The sequence below is a fragment of the Dama dama genome, chromosome 5, assembly GCF_033118175.1.
Source record: "Dama dama isolate Ldn47 chromosome 5, ASM3311817v1, whole genome shotgun sequence".
NCBI lineage: Eukaryota > Metazoa > Chordata > Mammalia > Artiodactyla > Cervidae > Dama > Dama dama.
Window position 1 is genome coordinate 18,561,881 of NC_083685.1, and position 17,070 is coordinate 18,578,950.

Here is a 17,070-nt window from a genome sequence, read left to right on the forward strand (position 1 = left end):
CTCAGCTAAGCAACCACTCACCACTCTGGCTAGAACAGAGGTTATTGCTTAGGTCCATTCAGCTGGCATCACCATGACCATAAGCGACAAGTTGGTCAGCAAACACTAGGCCTGAGCCTCAGCAACCTGAACAAGGTCCATGTCATGGATCTGCCAGCCCTTTTTGGGGCCACATGCTGGACCTGTCCGGCAATGACCAGTCAACTGGATTCTGTGGCCTCACACACTCGGTGCAGCTAAACCTGAATAAAACCATCTGCAACAGCTGCTAGCAGACACTGGCCATCTGGTCGGCCTCCAGCACCTGGGTCCTTAACAGGCCAGTCCATCCTGCCTGCCACTTTGCTCAGCCTAAGAAAATCCTGGCTCTGGGGCTCTGACAGGCAAGGGAGAACAGCTGAGGGATCACACATTTGTCTAGTGTTCACACACCTAACAGACACACCTGCACCCCCCAGTATTGCTAGTCCACTCACCATAGTTGTAGTAATTCTGCTCAAATAAATACAGCATGTCAAAGTTTTAATTACTACTGGATTCAATGTGCTAACATTGTACTGAGAATCTCTACTTCCGTATTATGAAAGTTATACATCAATGTCAGGTTTTGCTATCAGGGTTATGCTGGTGATAAAAGTTTCGTTTTCTGCCATTTTTGGTGTGGCCACACTGTGCAGCTTGAGGGAAAGTGTCAAGTCCTAACCACTGGACAGCCAGGGAACTCCTGAAAACTTGTATTTCTTCAGTATTGGCACAACTGGGCCTGAATAATTTGAAGGGAAGCGTAGATTTTGAATTATAGATCCAGTTAATTTAACAGGCATAGGATTATTCAATTTTTCTTAGAAAACTGTCAGCTTAGAAAGCTGTGCTACTGAGAGGATTTGTTCATTTCTTCTATGCTGTCAAATTTATTGATATAAAAACTTTCAGAACAGCTTTTTGATCTTGTCTTTATTATTTCCTACTTCCTTCTACTTGTATTTGCTTTTCCGTTTTCTTCAGATGGAAAATTATGCATCTTTTTAATTGATTTCTAGTTTAATTCTATTGTGGTCAGCCTGTACAATCCTTTGTAATTTGTTGAGTCTTGCTTCATGGACCAGCAATATGGTGTATTCTGGTAAATTGTTCCTTATAGATCTGAAAAGCATATTAGGAGCAGCACAACAGAAATAAGGATTAAGTATATTTACAAGTGTTGCTCCATATCCTGATTTTTTTCATTTGCTTGTTCTATCAATTTTTGAGATAGGTGTGTCTCCAACTCTAATTGTAAATTTGTCTAGTTTACCTTTTATTTCTGTCAACTTTTGCTCTGTGAACTTTAAAATGTGTTAGTAATATACTTGCATAAACAATTAGACCATTTAACACAAGGTCATGGGCAACTCTGATAAGTTTTGATAGACTGGAAGGAGGCAAAAGCTTGACTGGAGTGGACTCAAGAAAATGGGAAAAGTGAAATAATACATAAAAATGGTTCTTTGAGACGTTTCACCATAAAGGAAAAGCAGCAGGATGCTTAAGTGAAAAAGTTTTAAGATAAAAAACAACTATTATTTCTCTAATGAAGATCCAGTAGAGATAGGAGATTGATAATGCAGAAAAGATGCTGGGACAAGGAGCAGCTGGGTTTTACTGGGAGCAGAAAGAGTACATATCACAGCACAGGTGGCTGCATATGGAAATTGTCCATTGGTAACTATTATTTTCTTGGTCAAATGGCCAGATCAATTTACCTTATAGTGAAGATGGAGAAGGAGATACTGAGAGAGAATTTGAGGAAATAAAGTATAGAGTAAGTTGTCTAAGAGAGTGAGTGAGCGGACTGACGGGCAACATGAACAACACCAAGTTCAAATACTGACCGAGTTGCAGGCATTTGCTCGTTCTATTTTAGAAAGACCCTTCAATTCAGTATCAAATACATTCATCTTCTCTACCAGGCAAGTGAGAGCAGTCTCTGTAGCTTCTCCAACTTTTTCATACACACCCTTCGCCTGTAGTAGCAGAAAGCATACAAATTACAAAAAGGGAAAAGTAGTAAAAACAAGTAAATTTTCTTTAATAAAGACTTTTCCCTCCATTACATCATTGTTCTCTGGGTCGTTTTTATCCTATCCTGGAGCACATGATCCAAATGATTAAAAATAAACTCAAAGGACAGGTGTGCATTTGATCTTTTTCTAATAATTACATCTTTCATTCCCCTGAACTATAAGCCAATAACCACAGTATTAAGTGAAACATGAGAGCTTGCAAATAGTATTTGTAATTCCATGTCATTATTTATCATTCTACATAATTTATATTCTGTTTTTGTTGGGGACTGGCTTGCCTTTAGAAACCAAAAAATGTATCTCACTTTATAATTTAAAAAGAGAGGAAAGAAGGTTTTCTGTTGGTTAAACTTTATATAATAACATCATCAAAACAACCTTCTAAGCCTCAACTTGTCCTCAAGGATGCAATGATACCCATCTGAAAAAGCCAAGATCAACACCCTGTACTTTCAGGAAAAAGTATCCTGGGTTTTACTCATTTATAGTAACTAAGCTACACACAGAAGAGATCATCATGTATGCTACAGCTCCAAGTTGAGTAACTGCAATGCTCAGCCACAGAGAATATATGAAAGGCTCCCAGCTTTTTTGGGATAGATCATGCTGGCTCTGATAAGAGACAAGCTCTTAATGGAAAGGGCAAATAAAATCAGGAACTCGTACTTTCAAAAAGGGAGGAATGAAAAAAATAAATAAATAAAAATAAAAAAAAGGGGAGGAACGAAGGCTAGATTTTCATCCCTCCCACTGCACCTTTGAGCTAGAAACAGCCAGGTCTAGTTTCTCATTTATGAGAAGGCTCACCTCATTGTAATCCAAAGCAGAGTCATTACAAAGAGCACAAATTGTCGCCAGTTCCACAAGACCATCATACTGATGACATTTCACTGGTTTATCATCTTTATGTCTGTCAGAAGAAAAAAAATAACTCTTAAAGCACACTGTGGTCAACTGTGGTCATTTTTATTTATTTTTTTACTAAAAAAATAGAATTTTGTGTGCAACAGATTGGCAAGCATTCAGAAGAATTCAAGTGATGGCTCCTAGAAATCTGATGCTGGAGACAGTAATAGAATGTGTCTCTGGTATCAGTAGTTAATCAGTAAAGACCAGAAATTCTCAGTTACTGAAATTCCTCCACCACTGGTATCCATAAAGAAAAAACAGGAATTCCCTGGTGGTCCAGAGCTTAGGACTTGGTGCTGTCACTGCCGGGGCCCTGGGTCTGGTTCTTGGTTGGGGAACTAAGATACCGCAAACTATGTGGCATGGCAAACAAACAAAAATAAAAAATCACCCCCAAAACTCCACCTAAACAGAAACTACACTTGAAAATTTAGGCTTCAAAAGACGAAAAAGGTTCACTGGCTTAAACAATCTATTTTAACTGCATATCAATTTTCAGGTATGCATTACCAATTTTTATTTTTATTTTATTCTTTTTTTTTTATTATTATTTTTTTTTTTTCCCAGTGGGTTTTGTCATACATTGATATGAATCAGCCATGGATTTACATGTATTCCCAATCCCAATCCCCCCTCCCACCTCCCTCTCCACCCGATTCCTCTGGGTCTTCCCAGTGCACCAGGCCGGAGCACTTGTCTCGTGCATCCCACCTGGGCTGGTGATCTGTTTCACCATAGATAGTATACATGCTGTTCTTTTGAAATATCCCACCCTCACATTCTCCCACAAAGTTCAAAAGTCTGTTCTGTATTTCTGTGTCTCTTTTTCTGTTCTGCATATAGGGTTATTGTTATCACCTTTCTAAATTCCATATACATGTGTCAGTATGCTGTAATGTTCTTTATCTTTCTGGCTTACTTCACTCTGTATAATGGGCTCCAGCTTCATCCATCTCATTAGGACTGGTTCAAATGAATTCTTTTTAATGGCTGAGTAATATTCCATGGTGTATATGTACCACAGCTTCCTTATCCATTCATCTGCTGATGGGCATCTAGGTTGCTTCCATGTCCTGGCTATTATAAACAGTGCTGCGATGAACATTCGGGTGCACGTGTCTCTTTCAGATCTGGTTTCCTCAGTGTGTATGCCCAGAAGTGGGATTGCTGGGTCATATGGCAGTTCTATTTCCAGTTTTTTAAGGAATCTCCACACTGTTTTCCATAGCGGCTGTACTAGTTTGCATTCCCACCAACAGTGTAAGAGGGTTCCCTTTTCTCCACACCCTCTCCAGCATTTATTGCTTGTAGACTTTTGGATAGCAGCCATCCTGACTGGCGTGTAATGGTACCTCATTGTGGTTTTGATTTGCATTTCTCTAATAATGAGTGATGTTGAGCATCTTTTCATGTGTTTGTTAGCCATCTGTATGTCTTCTTTGGAGAAATGTCTGTTTAGTTCTTTGGCCCATTTTTTGATTGGGTCATTTATTTTTCTGGAATTGAGCTGCAGGAGTTGCTTGTATATTTTTGAGATTAATCCTTTGTCTGTTTCTTCATTTGCTATTATTTTCTCCCAATCTGAGGGCTGTCTTTTCACCTTACTTATAGTTTCCTTTGTAGTGCAAAAGCTTTTAAGTTTCATTAGGTCCCATTTGTTTAGTTTTGCTTTTATTTCCAATATTCTGGGAGGTGGGTCATAGAGGATCTTGCTGTGATTTATGTCGGAGAGTGTTTTGCCTATGTTCTCCTCTAGGAGTTTTATAGTTTCTGGTCTTACATTTAGATCTTTAATCCATTTTGAGTTTATTTTTGTGTATGGTGTTAGAAAGTGTTCTAGTTTCATTCTTTTACAAGTGGTTGACCAGTTTTCCCAGCACCACTTGTTAAAGAGGTTGTCTTTTTTCCATTGTATATCCTTGCCTCCTTTGTCAAAGATAAGGTGTCCATAGGTTCGTGGATTTATCTCTGGGCTTTCTATTCTGTTCCATTGATCTATATTTCTGTCTTTGTGCCCAATTTTTATTTTTAAAAAAGTAAGCCATTTTGATAACCAACAGGACCTACATCAGGAAAACTATCCAAACACTTCATAGACACTGTAAGTCTACACAGGCACCAAACTGCCAACGTGGAGCCTTTAAAAGACAAGGAAGGTTTACTCACACTTCTCCGATAGGTGCATATGTTGATCCAGTTATGGTAAACTCATTAAGGGAACAGGTATCACCTTCGACTTTGTCCAGAATGAACATCTACAGAAAAAAAAAAAGCCTAAGTGTTTAAAAGATATATATAAAAAAAATATGCTAGAAGCATATAACCTTTGCTAAGACAAAAGGCTCTTCTCACTTAAGTGTCGAAGCTCAGCATGAGAAGTACTGTTCCTATTCTAACTAGACACTATTAAGACTGCCTGCCCCATTCATCTAACAGTCTGAAAAACAGCATCACTGAGGTGCTGAATAAATAAGCAGCAATGGCACCAGGCAGAGGAGAAAGAGAACATACATGAAAACCAAGTTATGAGGACTCTGGGCCCATCAGTTCCGAAGACTCAGTAGTACTTTTTAGAATACTCAGAATTCCAAATGACAGGCTGAGAAAGTGACCTAGGTATCCCCGCTTTAGAGCTAAGAGTAAAAGCCTAGGAAGAATAAACTCACATATCAGAGTTGCATAAACATTCCCCAAGTAAAATAAGACAAATTGCTTCTTTACTCCTTCCCACTTACTTTTTATTGTGGTAATAGCTCATTTTCTATGAAGCTGCACAACCACATGTATATAGTAAGGAGCCCGCAGAGCTGAATGAACTGATGTTACCAAGACGATAACAGATGGAAGCATGCTTTAGGAAGGAATTCTTAATTTTACAGAATAATAAAGTGACATGAGCCAGTTTTTTAAGGTGAAGGTATTTTTTTCCCCCTCTTGGTTTGCTTTCCAATTGTAATTCAGAAGTCCAGTTTGGAATGATCAAACCATTCTACAATAAAGAATTTTTAACATGTTAAACTCAAGTAAAAAAAGAGCCATGTAATGCTTTAAAAAAATCTTTTCAGAGCATTCTGACTCATAGTCAGTAAGAAAATCTGATTTTGTTTTAAAATAACTTCCTTTGCCTCGTAAGATTTGTTTATTATATAGCATATACTTTTAAATTCCAGAAGCTTCATTTCAAAAGTATACTCAGAACTAAATCAATCTGGGAACTGAACTAAAGCTGTGAGACAAAAGGATTAAAAAAAAAAAAAAATTATATATAATTTAAAACTGTGGGATTTAAAACTGTGATGACTCCTGGTAAAAGGCTCTAGTTCAAACACATATAATTGGTGTGTCAAATGAGGAAAAGATTCATGTCCAAGGTCACATGCAGCAAGGTCACCAATTCCTACAGTTTTTTTTTCCTAGCAGATACAACATCTAAAAAAGGAATTTTGGCAGAAAGCTCTTTCCAAAAATGTCTGACATTTACAGAAGAGGAAAAAAAGGAATAAAAAGAGGTTAAAGGATGTGCTCGAGGTTACACAATTATTAAGTGGGAGAGAGAAACAGGTTTTACTTATCTCTCCTATCAGAAAACTGAACTTTACCTTACTATTAAAAAGTTGTGGGACCCTCAGACATGGCACAATTTCTCAGAGCCTATGTTTTCTAACCTCTTGAGCAGTATTACCATACGATTCAAACAAAGTCACATGTGAAAAATTAACTGCACTAAGACTTATCAAAGCAAGTTGGCATCATTATGACTACACCATGTCACTTCTTTAATGACGCTGTATATAAAAGTGAAGCTCTTTGGGTCTACACCACAGTACAAAATATTCTAAGACATTCAGAATTCTAACCCACACAAACTAAATCTGAATGCACACAGGCATTTTTAGACTGCAAGCCAGTAAACCATTTAGAAACTGCATGATGAAAGTACCCCTAAGTCAAGGGCAGTTATGCAACCCACTGCAAGAAACCTCCTGTAGAATACTGATTAGCATCAGCTTTCTGTCGCTAAAGGTAGAACAGAACAAAGAGGCAAAGCTGTTTCTTTAACAGAACATTTGAAATCAAATTATTTAAGGGAAAATATAAGGAAAAAATCCAACATTTTTTGGGACCAAGGAAAGAAAATTTAGGTAGCTCAGTTACACTCTGCATCTACCTAAGACAAGCTAGAAGCTTGCCACCTGAACACCTGTCCATTATTTCTTTACCAACTGAGCTATTAGTATCTGGGTTTTGGACAACACAAAGAATTGAGGGTGCGTATATTAAAAAAATTACCACAAATTTAAATTCAGTAAAAGAGTCTGAGGGTTCAATGTATCAAAACAAGAGCAATTTCTAATGCTAAAAAAACCCATTATCTAAAACCCAGAGATAAGGCCAAGGGGATGATGGCATGTTCTTTCAATGTCATCAGAAGCATTACTTAACAGGCACTTAAAGGTTTAGTGTGCTGGGAAAATTTAACATTCTTTCACTGTGCTATTATAAAAGGCTCAGGTTTTATGAAGTTGTGGCTTTTTGTCCTCTATAAAAGATAAAACTTAGTTTTATTTCCCTGTATGATATTAACCAGTTTTTATAATCTAACACACACTAGTCCTATTCTAATACTGAGCACTTCCTCACATGTTCCTGTAACTAGTTTTACCATCTTGCTGATTTTCTCTCATTGAACCAATGACCCAAACAGAATCTTTGACATGAATTTCATTCAACATTTGTGAGTTGTGTGTCGCTTGAAAAATTACTTTGACTTGTACAAATGATTTGACTTACAATCATCATGAAATGATTATCAGTTAGTCAATATCCATCTTCTAATATAGATACAATATAAGAAAAGATTGTTTTCTCGTGATGAGAATTCTGAAGATTTACTCTCAACAACTTTTCACATATAATGTAGAGCAGTGCTGATTAACACTTATCATGTTGTACATGACATTCCCTAATACTTAACTGGAAATCTGTACCTTTTCTTCACCTTCATCTAATTTCTCACCCTCCAGACTGAAAACCACAAATTTGCTCTTTTTCTGTTTGTTTTTGAAGTATAACTGACCTACACTAGGTTATTACTTCCTGGTGCATGGGATAATGATGTGATACTTCTCTACATTTCAAAATGATCATCGTTAAGTCTAGTTGTCATCTGCCACCACACATAGATACTACGTTATTACTGACTGTTCCCTGCACTGTATATTTCATACCCATGACACACTTATTTTCTAACTGGAAGTTTATACTTTTGTTTGTTTGTTTTTCTCATCCTTCCACCTCAAAGTTGTTTGAATAAAACCTATGGAAATCGAATTACATGAAAGAACTTCATTCAGCTGCATCATTATATTTCTTTCTTCTGCTTAGGGCAGGTTTAAACAGTTTATTTTATCCTAAAGTGATAGTCAAAACAAGGTAAGAGAAAGGAAGGATGAACACAAAATGAAGCAAGTTAAACGCAATTCTCTACTTTTCAAGAAGAAAAACATGTTTCATTCAATGTGTTAAGAAAATACCAATTAGAATTTTATGTAGGCAGGTAACTAGCTGGTTTTATACTATTCTTACTTTGAAGCTTGTGTTAACATACATACACTTAGAAGAACAGGGAAATAAAGGAAGCATAGTCACCTAACACATGTACAGACTGCTTATAGTTACTTCCCCAATACAAGTATATCACTCATGTAGATAACCTCTATCAGATACAATTCAATTTGCTTAAAGCACATAAAAAGGTATCAAATTATAAATCAAAAGTTTTATGATCCAGCAATCTCACTGCTGGGCATATATCCAGAAATGATGAAAACTAATTTGAAAAGATACATGCACCCCCATGTTCACAGCAGCACTATTTACATCAGTTAAGACATGGAAGCAAGCCAACTGTCTACTGATAGACGACTGGATAAAGAAGATGTGGTATAGAGATACACAATGGAATATTAGTCATAAAAAATAAAAATAATGTCACTTGTTCTATGTGGAGTCTAAAAAAACTAAGGTACAAACTAATTTATTTACAAAACAGAAGTAGAGTCACAGATGTAGAAAACTTGTGTTACAAGGGGACAAGCAGGGGAGGGACAAACAGAGATTAGGATTGACACATACGCACCACCATGTACAAAACAGATCAATACTCTTGTGATGGCCTCTATGGGAAAAAAATCTTTAAAGAGTGAGCATATGTTATGTATATGCATAACTCATTTTGCTATACACCTGAAACTAACAACACTGTACATCAACTACACTATAATAACTGCTTTAAAAAAAGAAAAAAATGCCACTTGCAGCAACATGGATAGATCTAGAGATCATACTAAGTAAATTAAGTAAGAGAAAAACAAATAAGATATCACTTGTATATGGAACCAAAAAAAAAAAAGATACAAATCAACTCATTACAAAATAAAAAGAGACCCATAGACTAGAAAAGAAACTTACGGTTACCAAAGGGGAAAGGGAGGGGTTAAAATTAGGAGTTTGAAATTAACATATATACACTATTGCATACCAACAAGGACCTACTGTATAGCATAGGGAACTATACTCAATATTTTTTAATAAGCTACAATGGAAAGGAATCTACAAAGAAAATACACATACATCTCTGAATCACTATGCTGTACACCTGAAACCGACAAACTATTGTTAACTACAATAAAAATAAAATTAACAATAACAATAATGCTTCTAATGACATGAGGGCATATTCTTACGATGGATCAACAACCATAACTCAGAAAGATTCTTAAACTACTCCCACTTACCCTGCAGACTGACATCTGGTTTGTTGTCAGCGTACCCGTCTTGTCTGAGCAGATAACAGACGTACAACCAAGGGTTTCCACAGAAGGGAGACTTCGAACAATGGCATTTTTCTTTGCCATTCTGCGAGTTCCAAGAGCCAGGCAGGTGGTGATGACAGCAGGCAGACCTTCAGGAATGGCTGCTACAGCCAGGGCTACTGCAATCTTAAAGTAGTATATAGCACCTCTGATCCAGGAGCCTCCATGAACTGGGTCGTTGAAGTGCCCAATGTTTATGATCCAGACTGCAATGCATATAAGGGAGATGACTTTGGACAGCTGTTCCCCAAACTCATCTAGTTTCTGCTGGAGGGGTGTTCTCTCCTGTTCCGTTGCTACCATCTCATCTCGGATCTTGCCAATTTCAGTGTTAACTCCAGTTGCCACCACCACTCCCATGGCTTTGCCAGCAGCAATGTTTGTACCCTAGGACAGAAGGAGAGAACTGGTTAAGAGATTAACACCATATCCTACTTAAATCCTGACTAGTAAACTCAGACTTGTGTGGATTCTGAGGAGGGCGCCCAGACTCTCTACCGGGCCTCTCTACTACTCACCACATTCTACTGGACCCTCAAGTGGCTACTACTCAGGTGACCAGCCTTCAAATTTTGATGATGAACAATACCTCAGGGTAGGTGGTGTAGTATATCTCTCTGTGATTCTCCATGAAGTGAGAATGGTACCCACTTGCCCCAGAGCCCTCTACACTGGCCCACCTGAAATCTCTACTCACTGAGTCTGGCTTGTAGAGAGCTTTGAACTGGAGCAGAGCTTAACCCCTCTGTGTTCCTGACTTTTCAAACATTATACAGCTCTCAACCCCAAGCATTCTCCACCTCTGGCTCCAACAACTTCACCTCCCCTTTCATCCCTGAAATAAGAAGGGTGACCAGGACCAGGAGCTGCCCTTGAGGACCTCCACTCAAGCACCGGTATTCAAAAGTGTAAGGTTTCCCTCCCCACTCTATTTTAATTCCTAGTTCATTATTTTCATTGTAGCTCTGCAGTACTTATTAAAAATTTACTATGGGCGGTTAAATTCCCATGTTAACACACAAAAAAGCCTACTACTTGAAATGCCACTTTAAACAAAAACTATAAATTTCCCAACTTTATATTTCAAAAAAATTTAACAGAAAAATTGGAACAGTACAATAAACATCTACTTTACTTTTCACCCAGACTCACCAATTATTAATGGTTTGCCACAATCTGCTTTCTTTCCAAACACACACCTTTTAATTGAGCTATACACAGTTATCATCCATGTCATTTTAAAGGAAACACCCCTTTAAAGGTTAAATCTTATCCAAAGTACTTACAGAAAAGAGCATGTTCTTCTTATCTTGATTGACAGCCCGTGGGTCAGGGACAGGGTCAGTGTGCTTGATGACAGAGACAGATTCACCTAAGCAGGTGGCAATACAGGAGGTTTGTTTAGATCTATGCCATTCACACCTAGAACCCTGGTACCCTCATTCACTCATGCCAATACCACACTCATGAAAAGGAAAAAAAGGCCCAATTCATTCAAAATGATATAAACTAGTAAAATTCAGTAACAGAAACTAATTTCCAAGAAAAAAAATATCAAAATAAAGGAATTTAATTTTGAAGTAAAATTAAGAGTCAATTACCTTTATTTTCTTAACTATTCAAATTTAGTTCATTTTCAAGTATCATTTCATACTCTAATATAGTAGATATAGATTTGCTGTACACTTATATATACACACACTCTAATAGTTTAAAAGGTGAAAGTATATTTACTTTTAACAAAATGAATAAACTGTAGATACAGATATGAATACTGAGGCTCATCCACTGGAAAGCCTGTTTTTGTTCAATAATGCCAAAGATGAGAAATGAAAACACTGTTCTAGATAATATTTGCATGCACTTATCAACTATTCTACTTCAATAAACCAAAATGAAAAACAGCAATCAGCAGCACTAAAAAAGACCACATGGAATAAGAGACCACTTCTTAGAACTTTCACAATGCCTTGTTGAACCTGGTTTCAACCTAACAATTTCCTATGAAATGCAGTTGACCCTTGAACAATGCAGCAGTTGGGGGGCCAACCCCTCAGCATTCATAATCTGCACAGAACTTAGGCCTGGCCCTCTGTATACATATGATTCCTCTAGATGTGCAGTTCTGCATCTGAGGATTCAACCAACTGGTTTATTAATGAAAAAAATCTGCAGATAAGCGAACACATGCAGTTCAAACACACATTGTTCAAGGGTTAATGGTATATAATGAGGGTGAAATATGGCCCTAGTTGTTAACTCAAATTTCAGGAAGCAAATTTCACTCTCAATATTTAACAGAAGACTCTGGTTCTTCAATCTAGCCTAAAACTAGAGTATGATTTTTATATAAATAGAAATTATTTTTGTACACACAATATGAGAATTTTATATACAATCTGATCGATTCCCTACCATTTTATGGCTTAATCAGCTTCCAGGTTGTTGCTGATAACAGCAGTTTTAGTAGATAAGCTATTCATAAAGAAACAATAAAAAATACAGAGCCCAGGTTGCTCACGTCCCTACTTCTAAGACATTTAGTTGTTTTTGAAAACTAATCATCAGATAAATCTTTGAATTTTATATTTACTCACTATTTAATTCAGGTTAGCATTGTGTTTAAGTTAATCTTCTGACCACCTTACTTCCAGTTAACATGAACCCTCCACCCTAGACTGTGCCTTTATCAAACAAAAACGGGAAAATGTTCCGAACAATCCCAGATCTAATTAGTGTTCAAACTTTAGGCAGTAAATGTTCACCATTTTGGAGGGTGCTGACTTTTGTTAATTGTACATTTGACTATTGCAAAGTATATCAGGTATGAGATTAGCATTCCTGGAGTCTATTTTTCCTGCCTGGAAAAAAACACTAGGTAATTAATTCACTTTCCACAAAACAGAGAGACAACAACACTGCTTCAACTTTATCTTAGGCTACCAAAGGAATTTTCAACCATTAAAAAAATTTCTTAAAACTAATTTTTAATGAAATTTAAATATAAGAAGGCCTTATGAGATGAAAGCCAACTGTTTTAAAATCATAGCTTGGCATCTACTGGCAAAAAGACTGATAAAGCATTATGAAATAAACATCTTGGAAATGTTAAGATGGGATACTATAAATGGACAGCAGGGCAACAGTCAGTTCAACTATTAGCATGGAGTCTGAGGGAGCCCTCAGAAATTAAGCCACCCTCCAATACATAATATTTACCTGTGAGAATTGACTGGTCAACTCTTAGAGTAGTAGATTTGATGGAAGTTAATCTTATATCAGCAGGAACTTTGTCACCAACTAATTGTGGAGAAAAAGAGCAGCTTAAATAAGCAACTTTTGTAATCATGTTACATGAAGAAGCTGTCTCCAAATCAAACACACCATTTAAAGAAAATAAACAGTCTGTATACAGCACAAATTTAATCTGCTACAGGGACTGCCCTGGTGGCTCAGTGGTTCGGACTCTGCGCTTCCAGTGCAGGGGGCATGGGATCAATCCTGGGGAACTAGGATCCCACAGGCTGCGTGGGACTCACCCCCTACCCTCCAATCTGCTACAATAAGCAATATAAGCAACTCTTCCTGGATAAATACAAGATCTGAAGTATACAACTAAGAGAACAATGATGCTTGGGCAAACAGCTCTAAGTACACATTATTTAGTCACACTCACACACACACACACAGGGCATGGCGAGGGGGACTGAATTGTAAACTATGCTTTTTTCCATTGGGAAGGCTAAATTATCACAAACAGGAAACAAATACCTCTATAAAAAGATGCTCAATTAATCTCACTCATAAGAAAAAGGCAAGAAAAAACAACACAGAGAGACCACTTTTTAAACTATCAAATTGACAAAGGAGTTGAGAAAAAAATGCACTAAGTTTGAAAGAATGTAAAGAAACAGGGCTTCTTTATACAGGGTGACTATAAGATGTGGAAAGTTTAGTTTTAATAAGCAAAAAAAAAAAACCAAAAAAAACCTAAAACAAACCAAAGCTACAAATCACTTAAAAGGCAAGTGCATGAAAAGTCAAAGCGAAAGTCACTCAGTTGGGTCCAACTCTTTGCGACCCCATGAACTATACAGTCCATGGAATTCTCCACGCCAGAATACTGGAGTGGATAACCGTTCCCTTCTCCAGGGGATCTTCCCAACCCAGGTCTCCTCCACTGCAGACAGACCCTTTACCAGTTGAGTCACCAGGGAAACCCAAGAACACTGGAGTGGGTAGCCTATCCTTTTTCCAGTGGATCTTCCCGACTCAGGAATCGAACCGGGGCCTCCTGCATTACAGGCAGATTCTTTACTAGCTGAGCAAGTGCACGAGCAGGTATTTTTGTTTTACGAGCAGGTATTAATGAAAATTCTGTGCTTAGTGCACTGCTAGTAAGGACAAACTGAATGTAACGTCACTAAACATACCATGTAATATTAGTATTCATTTAATATTTTTAATTCAACTAGGCATCCAGACTTTGTGATGGTCCTATATACACTGCTGAGTACAAAGAAAAAAACTTACAAAATCTCGGGAGGGCAAACTGGTAATACATATCAAAAGTGCAAAGCACAGGGGTTCCCTGGTGGTCCAGTGGACAGGACTCTGAGCTCTGCTTTTGCTTTCACGGCCAAGGACATAGGTTCAATTCCTGGCTGGGGACCTGTGATCCCTGTAAGTCGCATGGGACGACAAAAAACCAAACAAAAATGGCAAAACACAATCTTTTTACCCCATAAATTCCACTACAAAGAATTTATTCTACAGATATGCTTGCAGTACATAGTTAAGTTTTTTTTTATCAGCAATAGAAAGAAGAGACAAGTCTATTCATACTGTGTGCAGCACTGTGTACAATGGAGTTCCGCTGTCATGAGAAAAGACCTCTGGAAGGTATAACAGACTTATAACACCAGACAGCAGGGCATGAGTGGAAGGAGACTTTTCACCTTGTATGTACCCTTTGGTACCTTCTGAAATTTGCATTATCAGATAAATGAAAAACCTCTTGTGTAACCTCTGGGAGATCTTTAAGTCAAGTGAGTCTTCTTTTCTGGGCCACAGTTCCTTTATTAGCTCTTAAATGGACCATGTCTTAGCCCCTTTCCTTGACGCTATTTTAAATAAATGCCACAACACCAACTGAGGAACAGGTAAAGCCTGTATTTCACCTGCACCCTGAGAACAATGCCCAGAAATACTGTAGGCTTTCAAATATTGTTAGATGAGTATGTTTTAGTATCAAAGCAACTGAACAGTAAACATAAGTACAAAACAGCTTTCCCTGACTCTCTGAAAGTTACTAAGGTGTTTTTAGGAGTCTTATGCAAGGACAGCTAACAGAACAAATAACTGTTCCCCCTACAAATGCATATATTAAGTTAAATCTTAATTTTCCAGACTTACGCTACCATACAGAACTGTAACTCTGTCACTGGTTATACATAAACTGTCTAAGAGGTAGATTCAATCAATTCAATCTATTTCTTAGACAGAATTCACTTCTACGTAGTAGATTGATTTCATTCGTTAAACCTTCAATTTAGTTCTAATATTTCTGTAACTCACAGCTCTTAAACTCATGGTGAGTACAGTTCATGAAACAAACCCTATAACCTATGTAAGAAACGTGGTCACAAGGCAGCACACAAGACTGCCAATATCTACTCCCAGGAGGCAAAGATCATCCCTGTACTTGACTGCAGGGACACACAAGTTAAGGTGAGATTCCTGCTGGAAATGCTTATGCAACAAACAGCAATATTCAGATGGAAGACACTAGAAACTTCCAGCTTATTAATAATATAATTCTGCTCATACTACAATAGTAAGTAACTGTATCTTAAAATTTAGTGGCCTTCACAACCTATAATACCCCATCCAGATAAAACTTTAAAATAGCTTAGGTAATTCCCTGGTGGTCCAGTGCTTAGGACTGCGCATTTTCACTGCCAAAGGCATTCTATCCCTGGTGATGGAACTAAGATTCTGCAAGCTGCTAGTGTGGCAAAAAATAAATGTAAAAAAACCTCAAACAACCTAAAAAACTTTTACTGTGTTAGTTCTGGCTGTCATAATTTGACCTCACATAACCTTGAACATGAAAAGGATCCAAGTTCAATGATGAATGCATGACCCTAAGTGGAAAAATTACTTGAAAATGTTAACGTCTGAAGCAATTTATGCCATGACCCTACAGGAGCAGAAAGCTTCTAACATGGGGCAGCAGTCACCACAATCTACAAGTGCATCTGCACTGCAACAACTGAATGGAAATCACCAATCCAAAAGCAGAACGCCAGGAATTCTCTGGTGGTCCAGTGGTGAGGACTCCGTGCTCCCACTGCAAGGGGCATGGGTTCAAACTTTGGTTGGGAAACTAAGATCCCGCAAGCCATGTGGTGCAGCCAAAAAGGAAAAAAAAAAGAATAAAATAAAATAGCACAAGGTGTCATTTTATACTGGAGTCGCATCTCTTTTAAACAACTTCATATATTAGCTCTAACTTGTTTTCTCATACACCTGGCCACAATTTAGTTAAGGTCAGCATATCTAATATTTGAATTGAGGACCCAGAAGTTGTACCTTGCCATTTATTTGCTGTGTTTCAGTGGCAGCTCAGAGGATTAAAAATGAATGAAAAATGTTTTTGAGGCAAGAAATACCGAGATTAATTTTTTTCCTCAATAACACAGTCAACATTTAAGTTATTAGTTTAAGGCGGGATTGATACTATATATGCAGCATTTAGAATTATGTTAATGTTTAAACTTGCATCACAAAGAAACCAGCTTATTTTTACTCCTGAAAGTCTGTTTTAAATATACGAAGGCTATGTTGTACAGAAATTATATTGATATGTTTAATTATTGGTTAAATATTCAAGAATGAGTCAGATGTAAAATGCTAGTGGAACAAGTGACTGGGAAGTCCTTAAACACTGACCTCATGCTATTATTAAACTTTTGTTCCCTTCTGTAACAACCATTCTAACTGGGAGGCAACTATGTATGTAGGAACTCAAAGATGACCTGGGATGGAACCTGGGGCCCCTGCATTGGTAGCACAGCATCTTAGCCACAGGACCACACAGGAAGTTGTTTAAAAATTGATCTTATGCTCTTATTAACTTTTCTTCCATCCTGTAACAGTCATTCTAACTGGGAGACAATTACGTATTTAGGAACTAAAAGATGACGACCTGGGGACCTTTT

General features: G+C 37.5%; 1 protein-coding gene across 1 annotated transcript in view; it reads right to left on the reverse strand.

Annotated features, from left to right (window-relative positions):
- The window catches only part of ATP2A2 (ATPase sarcoplasmic/endoplasmic reticulum Ca2+ transporting 2), a 58,602-nt gene that overhangs the window by 14,231 nt on the left and 27,301 nt on the right, over positions 1-17,070 (reverse strand). Inside the window, exons 6-11 of the mRNA XM_061141938.1 lie at positions 13,067-13,147; positions 11,134-11,219; positions 9,770-10,234; positions 5,139-5,227; positions 2,871-2,973; positions 1,872-2,003 (exon numbers count right to left, since the gene is read on the reverse strand). Of these exons, the coding sequence (XP_060997921.1) occupies positions 1,872-2,003; positions 2,871-2,973; positions 5,139-5,227; positions 9,770-10,234; positions 11,134-11,219; positions 13,067-13,147 (956 nt within the window). The remainder of the gene's footprint in view (positions 1-1,871; positions 2,004-2,870; positions 2,974-5,138; positions 5,228-9,769; positions 10,235-11,133; positions 11,220-13,066; positions 13,148-17,070) is intronic.